Source organism: Carassius carassius, chromosome 40, assembly GCF_963082965.1.
Source record: "Carassius carassius chromosome 40, fCarCar2.1, whole genome shotgun sequence".
NCBI lineage: Eukaryota > Metazoa > Chordata > Actinopteri > Cypriniformes > Cyprinidae > Carassius > Carassius carassius.
This window is the reverse complement of record NC_081794.1, coordinates 24558469-24575269: the sequence shown is the minus strand read 5'-3', so window position 1 is coordinate 24575269 and position 16801 is coordinate 24558469. Positions and strand designations below refer to the sequence as shown.

Below are 16801 nucleotides of genomic sequence, written 5' to 3'. Positions count from 1 at the left end.
CAAAACAGGGGTACACTGTCTTTCTTTGTAGCCCAGTTTTCATGTGATCTGATACATTTAAGTAATGTTTTATCATCCACTGTACAGCTCTTTCATCTGGATATAAGAAGAAACCTTCCACTTGGTCTCTACATGTGTTACTGGTTCCATAGTGCTGATGCTGGGGTTGAAAGGAGACAGTCTATGTTCAGACCAGGCTTCATTGTTTACGGGTGCGCTGACCCCCTGCTCCGGTGGTTGTGACGTACAGGAGAGGCTGAAGTTGCCTGGTTTGGGGGCCACGCTTGATGAGGTGTGATGGCAGAGTGGAGGAAGGGACATCTGCTGTTGATCCTGTGGAGAATTAATAAAGGTCAACAGGAAATCAAAACTGACTCTAGAACTTTCTTAATAGCTGTTCTTAGTGTAACTTAACACAATACATCTGTGCATAAAAAAAAAAAAATACTGGTATTCACTGAACTAATTACAAGTTTATCTTGCAATAAATGTATGCATTAATTAATACATCATGAATGAGTAAATTAATAAATCATAAAAAAAAATAATAATAATAATAATTTGATATCATACCTGTTTGGGGAATATTGTGAGAGGGTCGAGCTTTTGTAAGCTGAGGCTGAGCTCTGTGTTGGGGTCTCAGACCGGGGGCCGGGGGATGACCGTTAATGTGCAGGTGGGGATCAGAAGTGCTGTCCAGGGGACAAAATCGCTGGCTTGTGTTCTTAGCCTGAGACAGCTATGGGGTGGAGAAAATATTGAGTTTGTTTAAAAATAAATAAATAAATAAATTTGACAGAAGAAACAGTCGAGCTACAGAGAAGGACAGCAGCTTGTGAGTGTTTTGTCTTGTTTTCTCATCAGACTAGTGTGCTATGTACGTCGCAGGAAGGCCTGTCTGACAAACCTACAGCCTGTCCCTCTGACCTCTACTACTACGCTCTCTATTCCAGTTGGTCTCTGGAACTGCCAGTCTGCAGTTAACAAAGCAGACTTCATTTCTTCTATTGCTACTCATTCCGGTCTCAACCTCATGGCACTGACAGAGACTTGGATCAAACCTGAAGATACTGCCACCCCTGCAGCCCTCTCCACTAATTTCACTTGTTCCCACACTCCTCGTACCACTGGGAGGGGTGGAGGTACGGGTCTCCTTATATCAAAAGAATGGAAATTTGATCTTCAGCTATCACCTACAGGTACTGGTTCATTTGAATCACATGCCATTACTGTAACCCATCCTGTTAAAATCCACTTTGTGGTCATTTATCGTCCCCCAGGTCAATTGGGAAACTTCTTGGAGGAGTTGGATGTGCTGCTATCAAACTTTCCTGAAGATGGTACCCCTCTGATACTGCTTGGTGACTTCAACATCCACCTAGATAAACCCCAGGCTGCTGACTTCAAAACTCTGATCACCTCATTTGATCTCAAGCTAGTGTCTACTACAGCGACTCACAAATCAGGCAACCAACTGGACCTCATCTACACGCACTGTTGCTCTGTGGACAACTCTTCAGTTGCTCCAATGCACACCTCAGACCACTTCCTCATTACCGCTAACCTAGCACTTACTCCTGAAGTGCCTCACACTCCAACGCAGGTCACCTTTCGACTGAACCTACGCTCCCTCTCTCCATCTCGCCTATCTTCTGTGGTTTCATCCTCGCTTCCTGCACTCTCTCAGTTCTCTGCTCTGGACACGAACAACTCTTTGCTCCACTTTAACATCTTGCTTGGACAACTTTTGTCCACTGTTGTCTAGACCAGCACGCACCGCCCCATCTGCCCCCTGGCTGTCCGAGGTTCTCCGTGAACATCGCTCTAAACTCAGGGCTGCAGAGAGGAAATGGCAGAAATCAAGAAACTCTACCGACCTCAGTGTGTATCAGTCTCTCCTCTCTTCCTTCTCTGCAAATGTCTTCATGGCTAAAACATCCTACTACCACAACAAAATTAACAGCTGTTGTGACGCTCGGACACTCTTCAAGACTTTCTCTTCTCTTCTTAATCCGCCGCCACCACCTCCTCCATCGACTCTTACAGTGGACGACTTTGCAGTTTTCTTCACAAATAAGACTAGATCCATCAGTGACCAATTCTCCACACCGCAGACTGAGGACAACTTCACAATGACTGACGCACACTTTTTCTCCTCCTTCTCCCCACTCTCAGGAATGGTCGTCTCCAAACTTCTCCTGTCCAATCATCCTACTACTTGTCCACTTGATCCGATCCCCACTCACCTCCTTCAAGCGATCTCTTCTTCAGTCATACCTTCGCTTACTCACGTTATCAACTCCTCTCTTCACTCTGGAACATTTCCCTCAGCAATTCAAGCAGGCTCGGGTAAGCCCACTGCTCAAGAAGCCATCTCTAAATCCAGCGCTTCTTGAAAACTACAGATCGGTATCCCTTCTTCCATTCATTGCAAAGACACTTGAGCGAGCTGTGTTCAACCAGTTTTCTATGTTCCTTGTACAGAACAACCTCCTGGACAGCAACCAATCTGGCTTCAAAAGTGGCCACTCAACTGAGACTGCTCTGATCTCGGTTACTGAAGCCCTGCGACTAGCAAGAGCAGCTTCAAAATCCTCGTTACTCATCTTACTGGACCTTTCTGCTGCTTTTGACACTGTTAATCACCAGATTCTCCTGTCCACCCTCAGAAAGATGGGCATCTCTGGAACAGCACTCCTGTGGGTTAAGTCCTACCTCTCTGACAGATCCTTCAGTGTGTCTTGGAGGGGTGATGTTTCAAAGTCACACCACCTTACTACTGGGGTTCCTCAAGGCTCAGTACTTGGACCACTTCTCTTCTCCATCTACATGACATCATTAGGATCTGTCATTCAGAAGCATGGCTTTTCTTATCACTGCTACGCTGATGACACCCAACTCTACTTCTCATTCCAACCAGATGACCTGATGGTAGCTGCTCGCATTTCAGCTTGTCTGAGTGACATCTCTAGCTGGATGAATGACCATCACCTTCAGCTTAACCTTACGAAGACAGAACTCCTGGTGATTCTGGCTAATCCATTGCTTCATCACAACTTCTCTATACAGCTGGGCTCATCAACCATTACTCCTTCGAGGACCGCTAGAAACCTAGGAGTTGTGATGGATCATCAGTTAAGCTTCACAGACCACATTGCTACAACTACCCGGTCCTGCAGGTTTGCCTTAAACAACATTAGGAAGATTAGACCCTTCCTGTCAGAGCAAGCAACCCAACTTCTTGTCCAAGCTCTTGTTCTCTCCAGATTGGACTATTGTAATGCTCTCCTGGCGGGCCTTCCTGCATGTACTGTCAAGCCTCTGCAATTGATCCAGAATGCAGCAGCGAGGGTTGTCTTCAATGAGCCAAAAAAAGCTCACGTTACTCCTCTCCTCATCAGGTTACACTGGCTACCAGTAGCTGCTCGCATCAAATTCAAGGTACTGAAGCTAGCCTACAAGACGACCACTGGCACGGCACCAACTTACCTAAACTCATTGGTTAAATCTTATGTGCCCTCCAGAAGTTTGCGCTCTGCAAGTGAATGACGCCTTGTGGTACCATCCCAAAGAAGTTCAAAATCACTCTCACGGACCTTTTCCTGGACTGTGCCCAGCTGGTGGAATGACCTCCCAATCTCAATTCGTACAGCTGAGTCTTTACTCATTTTCAAGAAACATCTAAAGACTCATCTTTTTCACCTGCACTTAACCAACTAACACTAGCACTTTTCCTTTACTTGTCTTTTCATTATATAAAAAAAAACCCTGCCTATGCGTTCTATACTAGACTGAGACTTGTCATGGCACTTGTATACTGTTGTTGTTCTCTTGTTGACCTGACTGCTTCTATTGTTCTCATTTGTAAGTCGCTTTGGATAAAAGCGTCTGCTAAATGATTAAATGTAAATGTAAATGTAAATATATAAAATGTTTTAAAGTCTTTTTTTGGGATTATTTGAAGTTTTCGCATTATAATAGCAGTAGTAGTAGTCTTTTATTTCCAAACAATTAGTAGCCTATTATTTAAACTGTCAAATATTTATACTAACATTCATAAGTTTAGGGTCAGCAAGGGATTGTGATTTTTAAAAAAAGGAAATTAATACTTTTATTTAGTATTTAGGCATTCAATTTATCAAAAGTGCTAGTAAAGGGATAATGTAAGGCATACAATATTACAAACAATTTCTATTTTTAAAATCCTTTCTTTTAAACATTCTATTAATCAAGTAATTTTAGTTTTTTTTTAAATAAAATAATAACAAGCAGCTAAACGTTTTCAAACACTGATAATAAAAAGATTTTTTTTTTTCCTCCAACAAATCAGAGTATTAAAATGATTTCTGAAGGATCACGTGACACTGGAAGGCAAGAGTAACGACTGCTGAAAATTCTGCCTTGCCTCTTAAATTAACACAATATGCTTAGTTGTCATAAAAATACATTAAATTTTAATTACGCAAAATACAACTTCTTCTTGAATTATGACCTGAACAAGTTTTTGCAAGATTCATCCATTTATCTAAAAACTCACTGCTTGTCCTGTGACTTCAAAGGATCGAGATCTCCTCTTGCGCCTGCGACCCTCAAAGTCCTGCTCTCGTGGAGCGGGGTTCTTCACAGCCTGGCGGTTCCGCGGCCGTGTCCATGTGCCGCCGGGTGGGGGGCCATCTCCCGTACTGCTGGACAGGTTGTCATCGGAGGTGGCGTGGCATAGCTCTGGGCTGAGCTGTCTTCCACGCCGCAGCACCAGGCCTTTAGGGGGCACCTCGGTCAGAGACAGGTTACTCTTGTGCTTCTTGGGATCTAGGGGTGAAGGTGGCGGGGGCAATCGCAGGGCATCTATTTCTAGAACCTTAGAACGGCGTCGAGCAGCCTTGACTGCGATGTTCTGCACGCCTCTTAGAATCTGCTGTCTCTCTGGAGGGAAAACAGTTCAGGGATTTTAAAACTATAACTAATTAAACAGACTATGTAATTTGGCAATAATCTGAGAAGAAGCCATGTAAGATTTGCCTCAACTGACCAATCAGAATCAAGAGTTCCAAGGAGCTGTGTAACAGCACAAAGATGAAGGAGCAGAGGGACTCTAACCTTTAGGAGTCAGAGGGGCATCTGTGCCGTTTTCACTGCTCTCAGGTGAGGAGTCCAGATGGCTGCTCATACTGTGACTGAGATGGCTACATCTCAGAGCGTCATCCAGGACAGATGGCAACAGCTGCAGAGACAGTCAGCATAGTGTCAGACGCACTCATTTATTCAGTACACTCAGTTAAAAAACAGAGAAACCAATTCAAATGTAGATTAAACACAATATTCACTCTTTCTGTGAATATTTTTTCAGATTTGACCATTTTCATATATACTACTGTTTAAAGCGGTCAAGATGTCAAAGACATTTCACTAAAGTTGCATTTGTCTGACCAAACATACACTAAAAACTAATATTGTGAATATTTTTACAATTCTTAAAAAAATATTCTATTTTAACACATTTAAAAAATAGTTTATTCCTGTGGTGCAAAGCTGAATTTTCATTTTTTTGAAATCTTTGTTATATTATAAATATCTTTACTGTCAGTTTTGCTGAATAAAAGTACAAAAACTAATTATATGCAGTGTTGGGAAAGTTCACTTTCTACATGAACTAGTCCAAAGTTCAATTCACAAATTTTAGGTTAACTTTGTTCAATAGGCTATTGAACAAAGTTAACGAGAGAGCGTGCCGTTCACAGACACCAGAATGAACGAGTTCACAGTAACGTTTATCAGGCAGTAATACAGCACGTTCAGTTCATGTTCGCCCATAATATGAACGAGTTCATGAACTATCGTTCAATGAACACGTTCAGGCACAACACTGATTATATGTGACCCTGGACCATAAACCCAGTCATAAGTAGCATGACTGTCTTTGTAGCAACAGCCAACAATACATTATTGATTTTTTGTTTGTTTTTAATCCCACTATTTTTATTTTATTTTATGGCAAAAATCGTTAGGATATTAAATAAATATTATGTTCCATGAAGATACTTTGTAAATTTCCTACCATAAATATATCAAAACTTCAATTTTGATCAGTAATATGCATTGCTAAGAACTTTATTTGGACAGCTCTAAAGATGAGTTTCTCAATATTTAGATTTTTTTGCACCCTCAGATTTCAGATTTTCATATAGTTGTATCTCAGCCAAATATTGTCCTATCCTAACAAGCTTATCTATTCAGCTTTTAGATGATGTATACTGTAAATCTCAATTTCTCAAAAAATGTACCCTTATGTGGTCCAGGGTCACATTACAGTAAGCTGCAAATGTAGGCTCCCAGAAGCTCACCTCTCTGTTGCCCTGGCCATTGATGTGAATGGGTGGTGGGGTCATCACTACAGAGTTCTTCATCTGTTTGTGACTACTCTTAAACACTCGGTCTCTGTATGGGCAGGAGAACATGTTTAACTTAGAAGTAAAAGCATGTGAACAAACTCAGACTCCTTTAACACAATATGAAGGAAGTAGTTATATTGCAGTTCTTTTTATGTCCACAGTACAAGCAGAATATTCATTGCTATTTTTATTTTCACATTCACAAAATTCCAAATATTTTTGGCCATTAAAGCTTTCCATACAAGGAAATATATTTAGTTTGCATAAGGAGGGAAATGTCAAAAAGGTATCAAATGAATTTGCTTTGAGCTTTTCTTACCCATCAGGCTCTGGGAGAATCGGAGGCAGCGTGTGTCTCCTCAGTTTTGTCCGCCCTTCTCTGTTATCTGAACCCAGTGTGCGAACACTTTCTTGGTCTGAATCCATCTCCTGCAAGGGGTCACGACCTCTACTGGGGAGGGTGATCTTGGGTAGGGAACCCTCCTACAGAGATATGTGTTAACATGTTCATGATCAATTCACTTTTATCATGTCTTTCTCTTGAAGAGCTTTTAAAGTCAACACAAAACTCATTTTACTGTCATAATGTTCCATGTGAAGGAAAATGTTATTCAGGATTTTGGAAAAATGTGCACTGATGTTTTGTGCAAAATATGAGCAATAATGTGTATTCACAAAGTAAACAGAGTCAATTTTGATTTGATGTTGACTTGAAAATCCCTGCTTGACATACCCTAAGAGTACGGATGGTGAACTTGTCCAGGGCCATGACTCTGTCCAAGTGCTTCTCATCCATTTCCTTCATGTACATCTCATAGAGCTCTTGAAGATGAGGAGGAACCAGGAGACTGTGATCTGCAAAAACAACTTCTTATTACATTTATTTTTCCACAAGAACATGTACGTATGTATGTATGTATATATATATATATATATATATATATATATATATACATACATAGTATATACACATATATTTTAGCTAGAACTGGACTGAACCCTCATATTACATCACTCTGGAAAACTTGACTGCCACAGTTTGGCCTGATTCATCTCTGGCTGAGATTTCGGTGCCATTTCTTATTCGAATGACGAATAAGTCATAAGCGAATGACTCACCATCAATAAACTGCCGCTGCTGCTGGATGATCTCATGGCAGAGGTGTCTGTGCTGTTCGAAACGCTGCACTACCACGTTTTTCTGTCGGATCACGTTGTCCTTGAGCAGCGCGCTGGATTGCATCTCTGCGTTCTCGATCTCCAGCTCGTGAACCTTGCAGAGGAGGCAAAGCACTTCCCTCTGCTCCTCTGAGCTCACACGGCAGGGGAGAAGCTCTTCAAGATGCCGTGCTTTCTCTCTGAGCTCTGCCAGGCGCTGCTCCAATCCGGCCTAAAGAGAATTACTGTGATGAGTGACTTTATTAACATTTATTTATTTTTTTTATTTAGCAAATTTTTTAACATAGCAAATCATGCACATTATCTTTGCTTATAAGGAGTCTCAGTCTAAAAACAGAAAGGAAATGTATAAGGGTAGTATGCAGTGCCTTTGCAGAGTGTTCCAAATGAATAACAAGTTATTATAACAAGTTCACTGAAATGAACCAGTTAAACCAACTGATTCACTAAAAGGAATCAGACATAAGTTAAACCCACAGCGCAGTACTGCGTTTTTAGAGGTGTTGTTCCTCCCTCTAGTGGCTAATAACAACATTACCTTCTGTTTCTGTATTTTCTTCTGGTCAGCCATGAGCGTGACTAGGTTCTCTCTGGCGATGGCCACCTCTTGTGTCTCTGTGCTGTCAGGTAAAGATTCTGGTGAGTCTGAGTCTTTTTCACTTTCATCCTTATTAAAACTCTCCTTTCTCCTCTCGCCCTGCCACTTCTTTCTTCTCCTGTAGCGTTCTTGCTCCCAGCTAGATGGAGACAGAAAAAAAATAAAAATAAAACATTTCACAAAAGAAGTGTATTCAGTCTGAAATGATAAAACAACTGTGTTCCAGACTGTGGATGATAGTCTACTGACTAAAGTGTCCAAATAGCTTAAGGACAATGTCTGTATGTAGCTATAATCTTTTTTTTTATGTGCAGAATGAAGACTCACTCAGTGATTGTCAACAGGTGTTTGGATGTGTCAATCTGGATTTCCATGTTACTGTTGTCCAGCTCCATAAGATGCTTCCTGATGTCCATCTGCTGTCTAAATGCATCGATCAGCTGCTCCCGCAGTTGGTCCATCTCAGCCCGGCTCTGCTGAGAAGAGTGAGCCTGCACCTCAGCTACAGACAAACACAAAAAGATATGTTATGACACACTTCTGAGTGAGAATAGAACAGATTAGAAATAGAACTGAAAACAATCTAAGCAAAAAATGATCTATTAGTGATGTTAAGAAAAAAAATCTAATGACAAAATATAGTCAAAATAATATATTTTAAATAGTAAACATTCATAATATAATAGAACAAAATCAATTAAATTTATATTCTAATCAAACAGAAAAGAACCAGAAAGACCAGAATAAAACAGAATAGAACTGAATCATTTAGAAAAGGATCTAACCAAACAGAAAATAATACACAAAATAATAGATACAGAAAATTATACAATACAATAGACCAGAATTATCTTATTAAAATTATCTTATAAAAAGAAAACACAATAGAATAGAATCAATGAAAAAATTAGAAAACTAACAGAAAAAATGTACAGAACAATCAATTAGAAAATAACCTGATCAAACAGAAAAATAATTTCTTAGAATATAATAGAACAGAATCATTTAGAAAATAATCGAGTCAAGTGGAAATGTGTCTAATCAAGCACAAAATAATCTACTAGATTTAAATAGAACAGAATAATTTAGAGAAGAATATTATATAACAGACAATAACCTAATCAAGGAAACATTATCTATTAGAATTAAATAGAGTACAGTAGAGTAGAATAGAATTCAAATTCAAATTTAGATGATATCAATGGTTCATATTACATATTAAAAAATCAAAGCGAACATAAAACATCATTAGAATAGAACAGAACGGAATAAAACAGAACAGAATAGAATAGAATAGAATAGTCAAGGTGGAATCATCGGTACGTCTCCCTTCACTTCTTACAGATAGGATGTTACCTTGAACATGGCGGATGCCTGTTCTGTCCGGGTTGAGTGGTCTGCTGGCCTGGTCTGCTATCTTTTTCTTCAGCCGCTGAATCTCGCTGCGCAGGTCAGAGATGATGCTGGTGTACTGGGCGATGTGATAGGACACATTCAACAGGTTTCTCTTTACCTGCATAGGAAGAGTGATAGGATCAAAAATAGTCAAAAAAAACAAAAAACTCTTCGCCAAACAGTTATATTGAGAAACGGCATTACAAAGTGTGTAACAAAAAGAATCCAACAATCTTACTGACAAAGAAAAGAAAATCTTGCTGACCAAAACTTTTAAAAGATAATAATGGGTTACTAGGTTGTGCATTGTTTTATCATGTGTTAAACTAACCCGTGTGCGGATGCTTTTGGCACGGTCGGCATAAGTCAAGGTGTTCCTTGAATCCTCAAAGGCCAGAGATGCAGGGCTTATATGGGCAATCATCACCGTCCGACTGTTTCCTCCAAGAGAATCCTGCAGTCATGAGTTAACCCAGTAAGACAACCAAAATCAAGAAAAATATCCCATATGCCTCTGTGTTCATGAAGATTCACTCCGCTGTACCTTGAGCAATCGCGTGAGCTTGCTGTCTCTGTAGTTGACATATTTGTTGCCATTCTTTTCGCTCAAAGCATTGATGCAGTTCCCCAGCGCAAGCAAAGAGCGGTTGATATGAGCACCCTCTTTTAACCTTTGACCCCGGTTTTGTGTCTGAAAGCAGAAACAGTATTTATTGCACCAAGTTTTTAAACTGTCAGTCTACATGCAAGTTAGGAAGTCTGTTAGAGCTTCCAGAAGGGGGCGCTCTTGTACATGACATTTTCTGAATAGTTGCTCGACAGGCTCGTCTTCTTCATCAATGGAGAACAAACAAGCACTCATGTTTCTGTGCAACAAAACCCCATAACCAGAAACAACGTGATCTGCATCTGTGCCTGTCACATGCATGTTTAATCCCACAGGGTGCCTGAGTGGTTAACATTTTTAACTGTTTCCATGGCAAATACATGGCACGCTCTCTAAATGTGTTATCTCATATCTTCCCATCTCATGAAGTGAGTGGAAATTTCACTTTAACATGATTCACTTATCTTTCACCATAATCCCCTGATTGAACCTGTGGAGTTGTTGAATCATAACGGATGACATAATCAACAAATATTTTCATTTACATGGCTTCATTTCCCTCCAACTTTATCACTTATAGTTAAATCACTCTTGGAATTGTTCCCTCGTCACTGGCTGATATATGATTCTGAATATATCAGAATATATCTGAATATATCTGAGGCCAGCTGTGCCAGCTTTTTTGTAAAAAGAAAGATTGATGGCCTTGCATTAATGATTACCATCTTTATAGACGTATGTTTGAGCTTACCCACCCACTGTGCTTTTATGTTAAACTAAAAGATGAATGGACTTTTATATTTCACACCTACTCTTACACATCATACCTGTGAAGCCCGTTCAGACCCTGCCAGATCGATCATGAAGAGACGTGCGAATCGCACTTCCTGCAGGATGTCTCGACATCGGCTCTGTTGCCGTACGGCCACCTGCAGCACAGCGTGAGAGCGAGAAGACGTCTGATTGGCTGCTGTCGGCTCTTGAGTTCTCTGCTTGTTTCCTTTCATTAACAACTCCATGATCTGTAAGAGAGAGCGAAAACAGAGGAAAAACTCAACATCCAGCTCCACAGTACCACTCATAAGTCTGAGGTTTTATATATACCTATATATATATACACTTTTTATTATCAATGTTGAACAATTGTGCTGCTTAATATTTCTATGGAAACTGATACATAAAAAAAGCATTTATTTTTAAATATAAATATTTTGTGACATTAAAAATGGCCTTACTGTCACTTTTTGATCAATTAAATGCATCCTTGTTGAATAAGGGTTTCACTATTAAATACTTATTTAAATATACACCCCTATTGTTTTTATTAAGTATCATAGAATGCACATGAACAATGACTGCTGTAACAGTATTTATTTACTTTAATAACTCTCTCTCTCTCTCACACACATTATTTAAAGTAACATGGTGCTTGAATGATGTGTCTAACTGACCTCTCGTGCATTAATGGTGGAGACTTCTGTGATTCCTGCGACCTGTATTTCTCCCTTTGAGTCCTCTCTCAGGTCCAGAAACCCAGATGATGGATTCAGCAGGTCTCTTATCATCTCATTATAGATCTGAAACATAAGAATTAAACAGATTAAAGCCCATGCTCAGATTTCAAGATTACAATCAACGTTTATGCATTTGACATTTACATTCATGCATCTGACAGACAGACTCTTTTATCTGAGGTGACCTGCAGTGCAGAAATATCAGAACGTGCAATCTGTGACCTTTCCATTACTAGCAACATGCTCTACCAGCTGAGCACATGGACAATGCTGTAATTTGTGAAATATGAAAGGAACTACTGACAACAGACCACTGAATTATTGAACATTTAGTGCACACTGCAGCTGTGACGCATTAAGTGTTCACCTCACAACACTTTTCAAATTTTCAAGCCCAAAAAATAATGATTGCAGCAATTCTGAATTAATTACATATAGTAAATCAACACCTGTTTCAACCAATCAAAATCCAGAATATATGGTACAAACTGTCATATACAGGTGCTGGTCATATAATTAGAATATCATCAAAAAGTTGATTTATTTCACTAATTCCATTCAAAAAGTGAAACTTGTATATTATATTATGGACTGCTGCTGAGTGGTAGAAAAATTATGTTCTCTGATGAAAGTAAATTTTGCATTTCTTTTGGAAATCAGGGTCCCAGAGTCTGGAGGAAGAGAGGAGAGGCACACAATCCACGTTTCTAGAGGTCCAGTGTAAAGTTTCTACAGTCAGTGATGGTTTGGGGTGCCATGTCATCCGCTGGTGTTGGTCCACTGTGTTTTCTGAGGTCCAAGGTCAACACAGCCAAATACCAGGAGGTTTTAGAGCTCTTCATGCTTTATGGAGATGCAGATTTCATTTTCCAATAGGACTTGGCACCTGCACACAGTGCCAAAGCTTCCAGTACCTGGTTTAAGGACCATAGTATCCCTGTTCTTAATTGGTCAGTAAACTCGCCTGACCTTAACCCCATAGAAAATCTATGGGTTATTGTGAAGAGGAAGATGCGATTTGCCAGACCCAACAATGCAGAAGAGCTGAAGGCCACTATCAGAGCAACCTGGGCTTTCATAACACCTGAGCAGTGCCACAGACTGATCGACTCCATGCCACGCCGCATTGCTGCAGTAATTCAGGCAAAAGGAGCCCCAACTAAGTATTGAGTGCTGTACATGCTCATACTTTTCATGTTCATACTTTTCAGTTGGCAAAGATTTCTAAAAGTCCTTTCTTTGTATTGGTCTTAAGTAATATTCTAATTTTCTGAGATACTGAATTTGGGATTTTCCTTAGTTGTCAGTTATAATCATCAAAATTAAAAGAAATAAACATTTGAAATATATCAGTCTGTGTGTAATGAATGAATATAATATACAAGTTTCACTTTTTGAATGGAATTAGTAAAATAAATCAACTTTTTGATGATATTCTAACTATATGACCAGCACCTATACAGTATTTTCAGGATGCTAGTGCAGAGATTAATGTCGCATTGAATATTAGGGTATTTCAATAAGCTTCATTCAACCCGGTTTAGAACAAGGCCACATCCTGACCAACTGTGGTCACCGCAAAACTCTCAATTTAAGTCGTCCCAAACGTAATATTTCATCACTGTCAGTGAGGTCACTGTGATCTGCCGTAGGCATGTGATAATTTTAGGGTGACGCTGACAGTATGAAAAGAATCCATTGACAGAGAAAGAGTAGAAGACCCCCTTAAAGATATAGATGGAAGGAAAGAGAAAATAGAGACAGGATAAACCGGGAGGTCTGAACCTAAACCACAGAAGCTCAGAATAAAAACGCTTTCTCTCCAGGGAAGCGTTCCCTTGAGCATTTGGACGGCCCAATGTAAACAGGAGTTTTAATGTCGAGGTGTAAGAAAAGCAGAGGACAGGAGAGCATTGTGCTCTTCACTGAGGTCGCTCTTTCCGTATGTGGACAGAGTGGATTACTCATAGGTCTGCAGATCCCAAACACCCCTTTAACCTAAAGAAGTCAAACAAATCTGTGTGTTTATGTGTGTACATCAAGATCCTAAAGCATAGAAAGTGTGTGTGTTAGTGAGTGCACACAGGTAAAAAAAAAAAAAAAAAAAAAAAATTAATAATATATATATATATATATATATATATATATATATATATATATATATATATATATATATATATTATATAATAAAATTTATGGTTCAATTACATACTGGGTTATAGGACACTGTAAGATACTGCAGCACTTTCACCATTTTAAAGGAGAAATAACACATTGTCAAACATCAGTCACTATAGAAATACTGCTGAACAGACTTTGACTGACAAAATGGGCAATGCAACATGTCGAGAAAAGAACACGAGACAGAAAGAGAAAAATAACCCAGAGAACTGAAGTGGTGCTGCTGTCAGCTCACACATGTGATCTCAAATGCACACGCATCAGCTGTCAAAAACAGGACAGAGCTATTGAGTTTGAAGGCTAAACTGGAGCTCTGGACACAGAATTACCCATAGACTAACACTGAAGGAGGTACCCAAGCCATATTTAGAGAACAGAATGTCATATAGACTTGAGAGTAAACTTATTTTAATGTAAATTAAATTAAATTATTTAATTATATAATTATAATTATTATATTAATACAATGCTTTTTTGGCTATTGGTAAAAATATGCCCCAGCAACTTAATACTGCTTTTGTGGTCCAGGGTCACATATAATATAATGGTTAATATAAGGCCTTTTTTGCAATTCAACAGACATTTTTCTTTTAAGATGCAAGGCTGTTACTTGGCCAGTCACATGTTTCTTGGTCTGTTTCTAGGCTAACACAGTAAGGGATCAGGGGGAAAACAAGCTTTCTAGTATCAATACAACATCACCGTAATCAAAGATGCTGAGATAGTCACTAAGCCAACAAGATTACCCCTCCCTCACACAAACAGAGCTGATAAACAGACGTGCTATCGGCCGCTCGGCACAGGCCTGATGATTATCTTATCACATAACACTTAAGCTGTTACCCTTTTTTTATTGTTAAAAACTAAATGAGGGCAACTGACTCTACTATGTGTATTTATTTAGCCTGGTAATAGGGTGACAGTATTCTATATCAGTTCTACATCAAATCTCAATACCGATACAATATGTAAGGGAAAAAAAACATCAACAAATGACTGCTAAAATCCAATTTAGAAACCAAATGAAGCTCTCACCTCCAATTTAGAAACCAAATGAAGCTCTCACCTCCAATTTAGAAACCAAATGAAGCTCTCACCTCCAAGTAGGACATTGAGACACTGTACTGCATGTCATCACTGGTTTCTTCGATGGCTTTGAATAGGTCATTTAATGTGCGAACGTAGATACCAGGTTCTCTGTCTGTTCCCAGCATAGTGTAAGTCTTCCCACAACCTGCAGACACACAAATCTGCTTATTAAAATAGGCTTATCAATACCTCTTTTCTTAAATGTGAAATAATTGTAGATAATTAGCATATGTTCATCAGCATGGCATAAACAGAAGGCACAGGTGTGAGGTGAGTCATAGTGAGTGTGTGATACATAATGTTTACAGGTGGCTTTTATCCCTGTCAGACGGAGCACAGATCTAAGCTTTATATAGCCTCGGCCACAGACAGGAACAGTCAGTAAGAGTCACTCTGAGGACAGATTAGAGCACGAGAGCACACGGGAGCCACACAGACATCTGCTTTCCAGGAATGACCTTTTAATCAATTCAAAGCAGTATGAAATCAGGTCTTTAAGTAAGGTATTTATTTTTTAGATTAAATACCAGATTACCAGATAATGTGTTCTTGACAGCTGGAATTTAGTCAGCTAGGTTAATATATTAAATATTTAACTTATATTTTGAGCATTGTGGGCATTATGTATTTATTCATTTATTTTTTATTCATGTATGCATATACTGTATGTTTGTATTTTTTTTGTGAAATCAGTACATGTGACATTGCTTACTGAACCTCTTCTGTAAACAGGAAGAAAGGAGATCAGGATAAGGAGGCTTATCTATGTGTCCTAGTAGTGCCCAGTTTGATCAAATCCATCCATCTATCGTTATAGTGTACTATGTATCGTTTACACTATCTATCTATCTATCTGTCTGTCTGTCTGTCTGTCTGTCTATCTATCTATCTATCTATCTATCTATCTATCTATCTATCTATCTGTCTATCTGTCTATCTATCTGTCTGTCTGTCTGTCTGTCTAGTAAACTTCCCTTAACATATTTTTGTTGAATACACAAAGATGTTTGAACCAATTAATGGAAAAGAATTTAACCAATTTATAAGCTCTAAGACATTTTGGTCATTTAAGTTGAAATCAAAAGCACTATTAAAAGACTATAATAAAATGCAACACAACACAATTGCAAAATAATAAAATAAAAAATCAGGGGTTGTATCAGAAATCTGAATTTTTCAACAAGTTTTATTGCTTTAGAGAAATTACCAGTTAAAAATACACATACATTACATTTTATTACATTTACATTATATATATATTGAAAAATCAATATATTGCCCAGCCCTTGGTATGAATGATGTGTGTACTGACCTGTGGGTCCATAGGCAAAAACAGTGGCATTGTACCCAGATATGAGACCTTCGATCAAGCCTTTAGTGGTGGATCTGTACACCTCGTCCTAAGGAAAGCACACATAAACACAATTAATTGCAGACTTTTGTGTGTACTTTCATCTTTCATTCAACCACACAGTAAACTCAAGTGCATATACATGAACACAAATAACTGCATAAATGTGATCTCTTTGAAAAGCATATTAACTTTTGAATAACTTTTGCTTCACAGGCACAAACACAGAATGGGCTTGCCTGCGTGGCGGAGTAATCGAAGGCCACATCAAACATATAAGTCTTCTCTCTGGATCGATGAGCTCGAAGAATATCATCTGGATCCTCCATGGGGTCCATCAGCACCACCATCTGAAAAATAGGGAAAGAAAAACATGAATCGGAGTACACCTGGTTACATCTAGTTATAGTTTTGATATGCACTGCATTCATTCTCAGAGTGTATATAAAAACCATTCTAACATTGTACTCACGACCTAACCTGACAACACTCTTTACT

General features: G+C 39.0%; 1 protein-coding gene across 1 annotated transcript in view; it reads right to left on the bottom strand.

Annotated features, from left to right (window-relative positions):
* The window catches only part of LOC132122463 (kinesin-like protein KIF19), a 41174-nt gene continuing 24373 nt past the window's right edge, over nucleotides 1-16801 (bottom strand). Inside the window, exons 3-20 of the mRNA XM_059532748.1 lie at nucleotides 16543-16653; nucleotides 16265-16352; nucleotides 14961-15097; nucleotides 11620-11745; nucleotides 10996-11190; nucleotides 10106-10252; nucleotides 9893-10015; nucleotides 9523-9679; nucleotides 8494-8668; nucleotides 8107-8305; nucleotides 7509-7779; nucleotides 7123-7244; nucleotides 6709-6872; nucleotides 6342-6435; nucleotides 5098-5221; nucleotides 4538-4923; nucleotides 574-739; nucleotides 1-333 (exon numbers count right to left, since the gene is read on the bottom strand). Coding sequence (XP_059388731.1) covers nucleotides 200-333; nucleotides 574-739; nucleotides 4538-4923; nucleotides 5098-5221; nucleotides 6342-6435; nucleotides 6709-6872; nucleotides 7123-7244; nucleotides 7509-7779; nucleotides 8107-8305; nucleotides 8494-8668; nucleotides 9523-9679; nucleotides 9893-10015; nucleotides 10106-10252; nucleotides 10996-11190; nucleotides 11620-11745; nucleotides 14961-15097; nucleotides 16265-16352; nucleotides 16543-16653 — 2919 coding nt within the window. The 3' untranslated portion in view covers nucleotides 1-199. The remainder of the gene's footprint in view (nucleotides 334-573; nucleotides 740-4537; nucleotides 4924-5097; nucleotides 5222-6341; nucleotides 6436-6708; nucleotides 6873-7122; nucleotides 7245-7508; nucleotides 7780-8106; nucleotides 8306-8493; nucleotides 8669-9522; nucleotides 9680-9892; nucleotides 10016-10105; nucleotides 10253-10995; nucleotides 11191-11619; nucleotides 11746-14960; nucleotides 15098-16264; nucleotides 16353-16542; nucleotides 16654-16801) is intronic.